This window comes from Melanotaenia boesemani, chromosome 12, assembly GCF_017639745.1.
Source record: "Melanotaenia boesemani isolate fMelBoe1 chromosome 12, fMelBoe1.pri, whole genome shotgun sequence".
NCBI classification, from domain to species: domain Eukaryota; kingdom Metazoa; phylum Chordata; class Actinopteri; order Atheriniformes; family Melanotaeniidae; genus Melanotaenia; species Melanotaenia boesemani.
This window is the reverse complement of record NC_055693.1, coordinates 24,280,406-24,294,649: the sequence shown is the minus strand read 5'-3', so window position 1 is coordinate 24,294,649 and position 14,244 is coordinate 24,280,406. Positions and strand designations below refer to the sequence as shown.

The window sequence follows — 14,244 nt, the reverse complement described above, 5'->3', positions numbered from 1 at the left end:
TGTGATTTTAAGACATTTTCATTTGCACAAAATTTAAATCATACAAACTAACAAATAATAAAAATAATCAGGAACAACTAACATAAACAATGAAAGATAAAGCTACAGTGATTCACCTTATTTGAACATAATTAACCTGAGTTATGAATCTACTACAAAGTTATCATTCCCTATAGTGTCTTGATTTTAGGTTTGCTGATCAATGACGATGACTCCAAGGTTGTTGTTAAAGATAACTCTGCCCTTGTCTTCCACACTACAGTCGGGGTGTCGGAGCAGCTTCAACACACCAGCCTTCAACTCGGGCGACGCTGTTTTACTAAAGTTCAAGGCCTCAGTGAGAAAATCAAGAAGCAGCTCTCCCTTTCGATCTCCCTCAGTGAAACATTCGGTAATATCCATCTGAGATAGCAGCTCGTAGCTCTGGTAGTTCACACCCTTGGAGTCCAGGAAGCTTTTGATGTCTCCGGTAGTCACACATTGGCTTATTTCTGTGTTACAGAGCTGGGTCCTGTATGTCCGCCAGAGCTTCCCCCAACCACTCGCCCCTGGAAACACAAAACAAAACAAAATTAATATCCCCATGCTAACGTAAAACAAGCAGGTGTAACTTTATATGAGCATTTATAGAGAGGTGCAGAGACATCTGGTAGGATGACTACAAGTTGTTACATACCAGGAAGAATAATCGTGTCGCTGTTGTAAGGTTGACTATATCCAACATCATCATTGTCATCAACAGACTGACCTTGAACATGCTCCGAGGAATCACAGCCCACCTTTTTTTTTTTTTTTTTTTTTTTATCTCTAACTCAGCATCAGAGAGACTAAACATACGAGCATTAATTAGATCAGACAACTTACCTGAAACCAGAATGATAAGGATTTTCCCATTCTTATCAAGGAGACTCTGGAAGAAGCTGATGGTGGCACCGGGATCCTTCACATAGTACAGCATCTGTCGATTTCCCCACACATAATTAGATGGTAACTGCATTCATACAGCACCTAATTATAACGCTGTGGTAGACAGAAGCTCTAATAGGATTAATTGTTGCCAAGTGCCACCTAATGAATATGACCTAGATGTGTCAAAAGTACAGTTTCAAAGCTAGAAGTGCATCAGCACCAACCTGTATCATGTGGATGAAGTCTGCCTTCTTTGTCATCTTTTTCAGCTTCCACTGCTCCTCAAACTCAGATGCGGTCATCTTGTTCCAGGTAAATTTGGCGTAGTTTAACTCTGGTTTCTGTGACACTAAAACTAAAGACAGACAGGTAACAATAATGAAGTAAAAGGATGGGACGTGAACCTAGGCAGGCTACATCAAGAAGCTGAAGCCTCTATACATGTACAGCCATAATCCCCAGCATCTTAGGTGAAGCTGATGCTTTTCAGATTCGGAAAAAAGGAGTAAACGTGAACTTCGGCTATTAAACCAACATCACGTACTTCTGTTGTATCACACCTCATTGCAAACAGTTGGAAATCACTTGGCACAAGCACAGCTGGGTATAATATGTGACTATTTGATCCATTAAAGAGAAATTGGCTGTAATATTAACTTTTTAAATGTAAGATGGTTATTTTATTTCCTGCTTGTTGATATACTGCAGATTGTTTTAGACATGCAAGTTTTGTTCCCCCATAAAAATATACAATTATACAGTCTGAAGCAAATATTGGACATAAATTTCCTTGTTAGAAGACTGGTAGCAGGTTTATGCTTCATACATTACAACAAGCAGCACTGAGGGTAACAACATGGGAGACGACTGACTGGGCCTGGCTGAATGCAGTGAGTAGATACAACAATCCGTACTGCAAGTTCACTCTGTGTTTATAGCCAACCTCATATTTCATGTTGAATCATAAATTTACTCAAAGACACACTTTCATATATTTTTAATGAATGAATTATTACCAAATCGTTTGTTTCAGCTACTCATAGAAACTCTGCAGAACTACTGATTTTAAGCGTGGGCAAGTCTATAAATCAAATAGGATTTCAACTTGCTTTACAACATTCTTTTAATAAGACAAAAATCTGTGTCCATAGACACTAAGCCTAAAAATCCAAACAAAGAAATTAGAGATGCACCGATTGCAAAATTCTTGGCCGATACCGATTTCCGGTTTTTGAGGGGGTCTGACCTGCCAAAACCGGTTTTACCGATACCGATTTTCTATCTAAGAAATCATTATAATCATACAATAGACACCATATTTACTTGGCTTGAGAATAAAACATCAAAAATAAGATATAGTGAGTTTCAACAACAATCAACGACATCTTTGTTTTGCTTTGGTTCAGTTTTGAGCTGTCCGCGTTGAGCTGCTGCGCATGCGTGTCAGCGTGACCGGCCAAAAACCGGAAATGACGACAGTGACCGGCCGGTCACCGATTGGGCCGATTGGATAGAAAACCGGCCTTTTTGATCGGCGGCCGATTGACCGGTGCATCTCTAAAAGAAATCCACCTACAGAGCAGGGACTGAAACCACTAGATCATCAAGTTCATTTCCACTTTCATTAGTATATGTTTTAAATGTACGTGGGTAAGTGCTGCTAACAGTTGTCGGTGTGTGCAAAACTGCTGGGGATAAAGCAGCCGACTTGCACCTGATAATGAATCAATGTTTTACTCAGATTATTCAGAGGGGTGAAATCTTGCTGAGACATTATAAATACAATAAAGAAAAAAAAATCATATACAATTTTGAGTGATTAAATGAAACATTAAGCCATTTTTTGGGAGTTTTTGTGAACATAAGATATCCATTTTATACAATGGGAGCGAGCTGTGTGTCTGTAAAGACATTACCTTTGTAGTTATGTAGCTGCTGGCTGCTGGGCTCCACCACCTCATTATCCACCATCACTTTTGGGTGCTTCTGATGGAGCTCAGAGAGCATCTCTAGGTCAATCTCACCTACAGGCACCAGGAAAGTTACTTTATCTTTAAACACATTCTATCTTACAAATTAAATTTTGACCCACTTTCCCACTATGTCCAAAAAATGTATTGAAAACACACACACACACACACACACACACACACACACACACACACACACACACACACACACACACACACATATATATATATTCATTTTCATCATAATGCCAAAGTCCAAATTATGCTATCTAATTTAATATGCTATCTAAAGTTAATATAAAAAAGAAAAGGAAATGTAAAAACAAAACTAGAGCAGAGTTAGCACTTTGATAGTTTTTCAAGCCTCATGTCACACCAGAGTGGTAATTTTGTTGTAGTTCTTATTGAAGGTGACAAATTGCCATGTACAGAGGAGTGCATTTAAGCAAAGGAGCTGATGTGGACATGTGCTAAATCCTTTTGATTAGATTGAATAATACCTTGCAGGGGAGTTTGTAGTCATTCTAATGGATTTTACAGTCCATTAGAGAATCCATTATGATACAGACATGACATCTTAGGTAAATTAAAAAGATTGGCTGTGACATAAGTAAAGGGTAACGGCACTCTGGGGCATGTAGTGGGCTTGCTCGGGAAAAAAAATAACCCTGCTGAATTATGAAACAATGTGCAGTAAAGCTTTATAACAGTGAAGTCAGGTTGTCAGACTAAGGTTAAAGATGGATCTGGACAGATGTCTACAAACCCTCAGTGGTGGTAATAAAGATAACTTGTCTCTTTTTCTTGTGCAGAAACCATAAATGGCAACCTTAACAGAAGGCTGATTCACCAACGCCTCCTTTCTGGTGCACAGGCTGCAGTTCTTTAGTGTCACTTTGCACATAAGCTAAGTTCACCAGTGATTATGTACTATAATGTGTGTTCTTACCAGCTCCGCTTCCAACTCCAATTACATTTAGTTGGGACTTTCCGTCTCCAATGCTGAGGGCAGAGCAGAAGAAACACAGAGTCTTCAGAGCACTGATGCCTTGAAAATTCACAGCCTCCAACCTGCCAAATGTGGGTCACATTTTTTTTTTTTTTTTGGGCCTGTAACTGTCAATTCTGCCTGACACTTGGAAGTGTGAGATGTTCTGATCTAGCGACTGAAGCATCTACAAACACAGAGGCTTTGATTGTCGCTATGGTGGGTTCTGTCACTCAATGTCTGATTTTTAATAACACGATTACACCTTTTAATTAACTCGTGAATCATATCCTTCCAGATTTTCTCTCTGATCTGCCTCTGAGGCCGTCAGAGGGAGTAGGGAGTTTGCTTTGGCTCTCTGCTGCATGCCAGTTGCCTCCAACGGTTTATGTCAACAGAGAAAATAATTCAGGAAGAGGCTGAATTTCCGTAAACTATCACTTAATGTCATCCGCAATCTTCCACAAACTTTTTAGCAGGTTAATCTGCACATTTTATGCTTTCAGGTCATTAGTTTTGAGGGTGAAACACCAACAGTAGTTCCATGTTCTGCTTTTGGGATTGAACTTAGTTCTTTAAAAAAATAAGTACTGTTGGCCAGATTTCAGCAATAATTTGTGAGACACAGTGCATGCGAGTTTATTTGCACATTATGTAACTTAATGGTCTCTGTGCCCCAGATATCTCTCTTCAAACTAGATTTTCTTAACTATCTTGTCACATTTCTTAAAGGGTCAGCGTATGTCTTCATTTGAAGTTCAGTGTCGGACTTCTCTTTGAAGTTTGCTTTTTTTTGATCAATTATTGCCAGCTAAATGCTAATGAGGCAGAGATTTACTTTCAGCTCTGGGTTAATGCAATAATATTAACACAAAGGATTCACAAATTTCACAAAGTTTTACATTAAAATAATACAATTTGGTGTTTCTTGGATATTCTCACTGACAGTATGACTATATATAATAATGTCTTGAGCCTTGAGCTTCAATCTTTCTTTCATCCGATTGAAGCTCAAGGCCATCTCCAGTCTTACGGACCAACGGTTAATCAGTAACAACCACAGGTTATATTTTTACTAACTTGTAATTCTAATTTACTTAGTCTGGTGTCCATACTTCAGTATAAGATGTCTCCTGAAGTACTGAAGTAATCTAAGGAAATGCTTTTAATACACGAGCATAAATGTTTCACTTCAGCAAAGGATAGAGGTTTGGTGTTTTTTTTCCCCATCATGATGTGGTGAGAAAAGCAAGGTTAAAAAGGTGGCGTTAAAGGTGGTTTTAAAATAAATGCACCTTGTTCTTTATGCAGCTTGAAGTTTTCGCCAAAACTTAAATTTCAAGCTAACAGTGCGATCCAGTTTTTTTTTCGTCGGATCCCGAGGCGACCCCGTTTTTCTGAATGGAGAACTCCCACATTTCAGAGGACCCTGACATTCCAGATTTAAAGATGGCTGCGCCCAGTAGGCTACCACCTGTAATTCATTGCTGTCTTTATTAAATTTCTTTCTCATGTGTTCACTAAGTTTCTACAGTAAATATCACTCAGTTGTTGTTGTCGATAAGTATGTTGTTAAGCTGGCGTTGTTTGTGAAATGCCGAGTCAGTATGCGTTTGTTAATAACTGGCTTGAGTTCTCAGTGTACACATTTTTACAGCTGGTTTGTGGTTTTCCAGCTTTATACGATTTGTATATGCTCATAAATTGGCTACTTTTGAGGCATACATTTTTTCCAAGTTGGGGCAGCTGGAAGGCCAATTACCTGGTAATGACGTCACCTACTCTCAGCGCTAGGAATTACGAGACAACTGGAACGCACCATGAATGCCAGTTAGCCTAATAGCGAATAAATTGTTCCCAATTACTGTCAGAAGTACAGTGTTTGGGCATTTCTTTATGTCAAGAATGGCATGAACTCATTTTAAACTATTGAATCAGTCAAAAAAAAACTTACTACAGACTGTAATACTGTGCTACTACAGACCATAGGCTAAATACTGAAATATTAACTAAAATGAAAGGAAAGAAATATTTTCATCACATTTTCTAATTCTGTGACTACAGGATAGTGTGGGTGTAATGCCCAACAACATAAACAAGATTAGGGATTTCTACAAATTATGAAAGACACATTTGGGTTAGTGTTATACCAAAAAAATGTATATCATTTTGACATTTCAATATCAACTTAAATATAATTTATTTTCATTTAGCCACAGCCATAATTTGCCTTGGTTGACTCTGTTGTCATCAGTAATAAAACTATAAGAAATGGATTACCTGGCCAGGATGTCCGGCAGTTTTTTCTGGATAAAGTCCCTCATACACTGGTGTTCAGAGGAGCGCTCCAGAAAAAGATGGAAGGCTTCTTGGTATCTGTTGTCATCAATAACTAGACTCTTTAGTGGGGATGCCATGGTACCCAGTGTGACTGGCTGAATAAATGAATGGATGGATGGGTGGATGTCACATGTTAGCATTTCAACTTTAATAACACGTTAATATTGCTCAACGATTTTACAGAAATCGCCTTGTGTGTTTGAAGCTGGATATTCTCGGCGCTAAGATCCAACAAAAAGCGACTTTTACCATGGCATATAAACTCACAGGTGGGCTGAAGCTGAGCATTTCCAGCCATTAACTGTCTTTGCAATCATATCAGAGCTGACTGTGTCTGCCCTCAACGACAGCGGAAACAAAGCCACAGATTCTCTGGCGTGTCACGGTGTGTGTAGACCCGGAAATAATATGTGCAATACACGCTGTTGCTCATTAGTAATCACTACAGAAAAAAAAGTTTCATCGTTTACTTAGCGGGTATTGGAGCAGCAGAAAGGTTAAGACAAATTGCGACGATCGTCACTTACATGTCCAGCGGTTCTGCCTCTGACAAGGTCTGCAGCCTGGAATGAGCCCACCCACCGGTGTCACGGTTCCCGTTTAAGGAGGGCGAAAGGTGGAAGAAAAGAAAAAATAAGAGCAAAACAAAACGGCAAATAAAGGCCTTTAAAAAATAAAAATGGTAGGCTACTAAGGATAGTTGTTCACAATATGGTAAATAATAATAATAATAATAATAATAATAATAATAATAAACAAAGCATTAACTGACCTAATAAAGAAAGAACTGGCCTCTGTATGTAGGCTAATATAAAGCCAAGGAGAAATGTAAAAAAAAACAATAAGTAGGCATAAAACTAAATAAAGGGATATCAAGAGCAAACGGGAAGTAATTAAAGAAAAAATAAATAAATAGGGCAAAATGGGTTATAACAAAGGCTGTGGGGAACTAGCAAAAGCAAAGAGCAAAAAAATTAGGAAGAACGAATTAATAAAAACACATTAAATCAATAATAAAAAATATGAAAAATACAGCTAAATTAAAAAAGAATTTAAATATATTGAAATGTAAATATAAATAATTAAATTCTATTCATTATATCTTATTTTTTTTGTTTATATATCCACATTTATTTATTATATTTATTTTTTCTCTATATTTCTTCCTTTTGTGTGTGTGTATGTGTGTGTGTGTGTGCTATGAGAGTGCCACAGGAAAAAAAAAAAAAAAAAAAAGACTGAATCTGAGAAAGAATGACACATTTATAAACCAAACAATTATAATTTGTCTCAGGTTTCAACAATGTGATTTTCACATTGTATACCAGAGGGGTTTGTTTTGTTCAAGATCTATTTGTGTAAACCCAATTGCAAGGTGTGACACAACATAATGTACGATTTACTTTATGATACTTTTTCTTTTCAATCAAGTTGGGTCAAGTTGGGATGAATCAAACTGTATCGCTCGATTATAAGTAACAACACACATGACTTGACATATTTGGGGCTAAGATTAGTTTTTTAAAAAAAAGTACTGCTGCTTCTGCATTCACCTTAAACTTCAAAGTTCTTTTAATAAATATGCTACATGAGCTTGCCATCTTATCTTATCTCTCTTGCCTCATCGGTTTTTTTGCCACCACTGCATTCTACAATATAAAGGTGCAGCACTTCACACAGTATTATAAGGTTAGTTATGTCAAAAGTAGACAAAAATTAGAGGCGTGTGGGGGTGGGGGTGTCTCGTTTTGCCAAGATTCATGTAATTGGCAAGAAATTTTCCTTGTAAATGATGAAACAGATTCTTAGTCTGGCTAAGTATGTTTAATTCAGTACCAGATGTTCATATTAAAGTCTGTTGCTCTTTCTTACGCGCTCTCGCTCACACACAGAGATGCATCTAGTTGCACTTCTACACACAAATACTATTACAGCTAAGTCCATGACTTGAGACCTGTGTGTGATTAATGCTTTTTTGCCCATCTTCACCCTACCAGTTATAGGATCCCTTGTGAATTGTACATTGTGAGTGATAGGTATTGTTTTTCTTCATTAGATCTGAACCCCAAACTCGTTGTTTGAGGAAAACATCCTGATTTAGATTGAAATGCATAATTTACCTGCATTAACCTGATGCATTTATCCGTAACCTATGGGTTTAATATATACTTACTGGAGTTCATGTTTATTTAATATTATTCACATTTTGTTAAAGAAAACATGCCTACAGGGAGAACTAATACTGCAACCTTCTAGTAATCAACCACTGTAACAACAGAGCCACTGAGATAATGAGAAACTCCATGTTTGACCTCTATTATTGAAAACTTTACAGCTACGCAATCTTTTTTTCTAATCATTACTATTAGTGTAGAGAAATGCTTCCATTTAAATTTCCTGAAAGTATTTATGTCATTTTATGTGATATATGTATTGAAACCAAGTATTTGTGTAAACCTCAGTTTATTTCAGGTGCAAAGTGAAGAACTTATTTTTCAAATGAGAACCTTGATCCCAGACTCTTCCAACATTAATCATTTATTTACCTCAGTGTGGTACTCAGCAGAGAGTCTTTACTGAGAGGCTACCGGTACTTACGCTGTGACATCTAAAGAGCACAGGGTCCACTCTTCCTCCAGTCTTCCATATTTATATTTTATGTAAAATTTATTAGATTTTACTAAATGTGATGGAACTATGTCCTTGGATAGAACTACTTGGACCTAATTTCAACTGCTTGTGTAAAATAACTTCTAAAATACAGATCAGTATTGTTCATCTTTTGAAATACAGCTGAAGAAAATATTTAGATGTTTATGGTCTTATGTTAGTTATCAATTTTTGGCAAGTGACATGCGTTTGCAGGTTATCCACTAGGTTCTGCTGTTTGTACCAACTGCTGTGCAAATGTTGATTCTGATGTGAGAAATGCACCAAAAGCCGCTAAGAAAAACTGTAATATTGGCTGCAAGGAAGTCCCATTTAATCCATCCATGATGCGAACATTGTGAAATTGTGTGAATCCTGCTCATCCAAAAGTCTCTTATAGTTTTTTTTCAGCTGCTTTTGTATATTTCTCAGATCAGAATTGAAAGTCTTAAAAATACCTGTTCAATCTTCACATCATAGTGTCCCTGGTGCACATAAAAAAAAAAAAAAACGTGTCTCATTTCTTTGAATAAGTTGCAAATGCTTTGGGACATCCATGCACATGTTAACGGGGCAATAAGTGGAAATTCATCATTTCTGGATTGGGGGAATTGAAAAATGGCTATGTGAAGAACTAGAGGTGTAATTTCATCTGGAGTATAGCATGACATTACACATCGTCACTCTGTGTTGATCTCCAGCCCTGTTTTTACCAGCTGGTTTGGCTGCCTGTTCATGTATGTTCATGTGATGCTCTGCCTCCTCCCTTCTCTTGGCGGCCTTGGCCCTCCGTCCAGAAGGCTTCAGTCAGCAAGTAATGGCAGCACATATTTTTGAAGCAAAATTAAGGAGAGCGGAATGAAACATTGACCAGAAGACTACCAGGAAATTTCTTAGAAAAAAAATAACAAAACAAAAACAATGATCATTGATGAAGAAGTTGTCGGATGGAGAAAGGGACATAACCCAGATTAACATTAACATTATTAACATTATTGCTGAACTAGGGGGCGGTGTTACTCAGTGAGGTAGAGTCACCAGGGTTGCCAGATCTGACTAAATTTCCAGCCCAAAGACAATGTAAACCACCTCAACAAAAAACAGCTCAAATCTAATGCTAATTTTTCCAGTCCAACGTGTTCAAAAGAAACCCAGTTGGGTGGAAACCAGCCCAATCTGGCAACACTGCTCCTGACTGTTTGACTTCCTTCTCTGTCATCTTGTTGCCTTTTTTTCCCCTCTCTTCTTTCTATTTATACTATAGAAATGTATAAATGAACAACAAGCATATTCAAGATAGATTCAAGAATAGAATAATTTTAGGAAGACTGAACATAACATGACAAGCTTTATTTTAGGGATGTACATGAGCACATGATGAGGCAGCGACAAATGGTGATAAATTTGTAGATTGTTCCTGCTCAACATTGATTGTGTTTTCATCTTCCTCTGGCCAACTTTTATTAGAAAGATCCAGCTTTCACATTTAGACAAATTAAATGAATTAAAATTAAAAACTGGAACAGTATCCGTGTTCATAAATCTTCACTAAAAACTAGAAAAACATCTTGGAAGATGATCAAATGCGATGGATTGGACATGACAAGATCAGCCCACGTCTTTGCCACTGATTAGACGGCCGTGACACAAGCGTTTTAATCCAACCTCGTCTTAAACAAAAGTGACAGTTTTAAATAAATGAATTAGATGAGACATAGATTTAAACTCTGTTTCCCTTGCAGCCTGCGATCATCTAGGGACTATCAGACTGGGAATCTGACTGGACAAGATGAATCTTATCAACTACTTATCTGTTCTGGACTTTGCCTAGGAGCCTGCAGTAATTACAATTTATCTGGACTCGGAACCCAAGGAGCCGAGGAAGATCTCGGCAGGACTGGATCATGCGGTGCATCACTAACAGGAAGAAAAAATTAGACTTTATCATCACATGGTTCAACAATTTATTTTCACTTTTGTCCAGTTCTCCATGTACACACAATAAGTAACAAATAACATGGTACTGTAAACAATGGGTGAAAATGCCTTTAGATTTCTGGGAGATTACCCAACTAAGTTATTTTGTGCACCCAAGATCATCTTTTCCTAGATAACACAATATGTTATCTGGAAATTAGGAATATCAAATAATTGGGTTTTCCTTTGAATCAAAATTTACCATGTGTGCTTTTAGTAGGTCAAATATTAGAAACACTGCCTAAAAGAAACTACTCGGAAATGTTTGGCTACTTATGAAACAGAGTCTCTGCAAGGCCACTTGGAGCACTTTCTGCCAAAATAGATCAAGCATGCCTACATACAGTCAGCGTTTGGAATACAGTCGTTGCCACGTGTAACAACCATATTTGTACAACCATTAAGATTATAGAGTTACTGATGACATACATTCAGAAGGTGGTCAGATAACACAAGACCTTCAGATCTTCAATTTTGTGGAGGCAGAATGACAAACAGCATTAATTCTGGTTAGGTACCAAAATCAAACTCATTTCTCCACTGGGTTGAATGAATGATGCTCAAATGGAGCCACACCTAAAAGGTAATATATGGACAAAAAACTCTTGGGTGAGAAGAAATATGCAGAGATAAAAAAAAAAATAAAATAAAAAAAACAGAGCTGAATAACACAAAACTTTACAGAGATATGCTCAAAGATATTTGGTATTTGTAATCTTTCGCATTCGAGCCCTGTATTATTGTAGAAAAATGTGGAAAATATACAAAAAAATAAAACTGAGAACAAAGTTCTGTTAAAGTGATAACCAAGTGACCTTGTATTTGGATGTGAAGTATAAAAAAGAATAGTTTAAAAACAAAGTCTGACATCTTAAAAAAAAAAAGGTGGGAAAATAATCATGAAAAAATAAATAACATAAAATAATGAAGCAGACTTAGTTTATTGAATACATGCAACCCAATGGATAAATCGTTCTTTTTGTCCTCATGTGTGTTTTGGTTATCCGTGCTGTTTTGTTTTGCATCTGGTAAAAATGTGAACATGAGGTATAATCTTTATCATGCTGGTATCTGATAACTTCATTTGCATCAAAGGCCTTTTTTTTGTTGTTTTTTAGATTGCACCTGTTACAAAACTAGTGCCTTTTCATTCTTTTTTTTTCTTTCTTTTTAGCTAAAATGACATGTTTAGGGTGTTAATTACTTTTCTCATCAGTGGCCGAGTGTCTTATGAGGGAGGAGAGATAACTGCTTTACTATCGGTAAACTCAAGGCAGGCTTGCTTTTGGTTTCCACATATACACAACATATGGCATCATCGACAAAACACAGTCAGACAGCAAAAACTTCCATTACAGTTAAAACATTAGAAAAGTCATTGGAAAGAAGAAACTAAAACAAAATAAAATCAGCACTAACGTAGTGCATAAACCATTTTGTTTATTCAGAAATTCAAAAAAGGCTTTTTAGTTTACCCAAAGGTCTTCTCACGTTTCTTTTCACAAACATCCTGAACCGGTGAGAAAAATTCAAATGTTCTGTTAATGAACTTTTGAAAATCACAAGTGGCTGCAGACTCAAGATATTTGGTCTCCTTCACAATACAAGAAGAAAAAAAAAAAGACTAAATAAACAAAAGAAAAAGTAAACAAAAACGAGAAAAATGTGGTCCCTTTGATTCTTGACACACAACAAACTCCAAGATCAACACTTGTGTATTCAGTTTGTCTTTACTGCTTCAGTCTATCGTTTGATTTGCAAACAGTGCGTCAACTGTGCGTTCATGTCGCAAGCAGTTAAAAAAAAAAAAACTAGGTCCATGTCTTGCTCTCACCTCCTTCGGCTTTGGTTCTGCTTCTTCTTGTTGACTGTAACCAAACTTCAGGGCTGCATCGCCCTTCAGCAGCAAACCACATATGAGCATTACTAATCATCCATTTGCTCAACATTTTTGTTTCCTGCACCCAGCTCAGACGTGTCAGCGATATGCAGAGGATAAGTGCTAACGATCTGAACGCAGCCAGGATTCTGTCCAAGGCCGAGCACGTCCTCATGAGGTATAGCAGCCTGGTTACATGTCCATGTCGCCGTCGTAGGCCAGGGTCAAGGGCTTCTGCGGTGGAGGAGACGTCTTTGTGGTTTTGGGAGGCTTACTGCAAAGCAAAGAGAAGAAAAAAACTAAAGCTGAGAATTCCATTTTCTGATAACAGCAGCACATAGCAGACAATATCATTGTGGCTAATATAACTCACACTTGACAACGTTCTGTTCAAGGAAGACAATTTGATTTGCTCCTTAATATTAACTCTGTTTTCATAGAAAATGTCTGACCTACAATGAGGCTTTTGTTATTTATTGAAAACCATGCACAGTGAAGAATTTCTTCAGTAAATAATATAGTCCTTACCAGACCAGGAATGACAATGCAATTATGAAAAGAATAACGATGAATCCAACGACAGTCACGGCATAAACCCACAGTTTTACTCTTCCATCTGCAAAATCAAGAATACAAAATTTAAATGTCATCTGCATCTCTTGTCTGTATATCTTTTGATTTTTTTCTCACACATTTCACAGTAGCTTTAGTCTCCTTTCAAGCATGCAGAAGAGTAATGAGTTCAAATTTCTTGGCAGTTTTATGGTCCATCTACTGCCTATAATGATGAGCCCTGTAAAAACATTGACCCAGAATGATTTTCTCCTACGGCTCATTGATCTTAGACCTACAAAGACAGTTTCATAGGCAAGAGCAACATCAAACATGCTGGCTAGCTCAGCCAGGTGCAGGTGATTTCCATTTTAGTACCTGGGCCAACAGGTCGCAAGGTCCACTCACTGAAGAGGTCACCGGCCTGAGACGGTCCAGGTTTTAATCTCCCAGAGTTGGTTTTCACATCGGCTTTCTTGCTGTTGTCCATCCCTGGGGTCCTCGTGCAGTAATCCAAAAAGCCATGTGAGGTCATCACTTCAGTGTAACCCCTCTCACACCCGCACACTCCACTCTGTATAAGGAGGTATCATCATTTACACCTATTAGAAAGTAACTCCATAACCTCCTCACTCACTTTCATACAAAATACTGGAGACAGCAGTTGGATTTGGATAATTTAGTCTTTTTTTTTTTTAGCTTGTGGAAAAATATTCACTCTCCTTTTTGAGATTCTGACATTAATCTGTGCACCTTAGGGGATAAATTATACCCCTCCCCTCATTTAAAGACAGTGTGTCCTGAGTCAGGCTAAAAACAGGCACACTGTAACCAGAAGCAAAAACACATTTAGCTGCTTTGCATTTTTTTACATGCAGTTTCATGAGGGTACTCTAAGGGGCAGTAAAATGTCAAGATATGACTGTTATTAGCCATTTCATGCTGCACGTGTGCAGACCCCTTCTTCCACTGCATCCCAT

The 14,244-nt window shown here is 37.5% G+C and overlaps 2 protein-coding genes across 4 annotated transcripts in view; both read right to left on the bottom strand.

Annotated features, from left to right (window-relative positions):
* Positions 1–6,792, bottom strand: hnmt (histamine N-methyltransferase). 3 transcript variants are annotated; one of them, XM_042001734.1, is made up of 7 exons: positions 6,735–6,792; positions 6,148–6,302; positions 3,829–3,881; positions 2,826–2,933; positions 1,134–1,264; positions 865–958; positions 1–548 (listed from the first exon to the last, which is right to left on the bottom strand). In XM_042001734.1, exons 2-7 carry the CDS (start codon positions 6,282–6,284, stop codon positions 187–189), a joined length of 885 nt encoding a protein of 294 aa, XP_041857668.1. In that variant the 5' UTR covers positions 6,285–6,302; positions 6,735–6,792; the 3' UTR covers positions 1–186. The 3 variants fall into 3 exon arrangements, with proteins under 3 accessions (XP_041857668.1, XP_041857666.1, XP_041857667.1); XM_042001732.1 differs by lacking the exon at positions 6,735–6,792 and adding an exon at positions 6,457–6,685; XM_042001733.1 differs by lacking the exon at positions 6,735–6,792 and adding an exon at positions 6,475–6,684.
* Positions 6,793–12,581: 5,789 nt separating this feature from the next.
* Positions 12,582–14,244, bottom strand: part of thsd7ba (thrombospondin, type I, domain containing 7Ba) — a 232,850-nt gene continuing 231,187 nt past the window's right edge. The window contains exons 28-30 of the mRNA XM_042002424.1: positions 13,643–13,838; positions 13,241–13,328; positions 12,582–12,986 (exon numbers count right to left, since the gene is read on the bottom strand). Coding sequence (XP_041858358.1) covers positions 12,905–12,986; positions 13,241–13,328; positions 13,643–13,838 — 366 coding nt within the window. The 3' untranslated portion in view covers positions 12,582–12,904. The remainder of the gene's footprint in view (positions 12,987–13,240; positions 13,329–13,642; positions 13,839–14,244) is intronic.

Excerpts from the sequence above, each read along its gene's own strand:
- hnmt (XM_042001732.1), bottom strand. The coding sequence starts at position 6,495 with ATGCTCAGCTTCAGCCCACCTGTGAGTTTATATGCCATG. Across the intron at positions 6,303-6,456 it reads CTGTGAGTTTATATGCCATG|CCAGTCACACTGGGTACCAT; the intron begins GTAAAAGTCGCT and ends TCATTTATTCAG. Across the intron at positions 1,265-2,825 it reads GCAGCTACATAACTACAAAG|TTTTAGTGTCACAGAAACCA; the intron begins GTAATGTCTTTA and ends GTCTGTCTTTAG.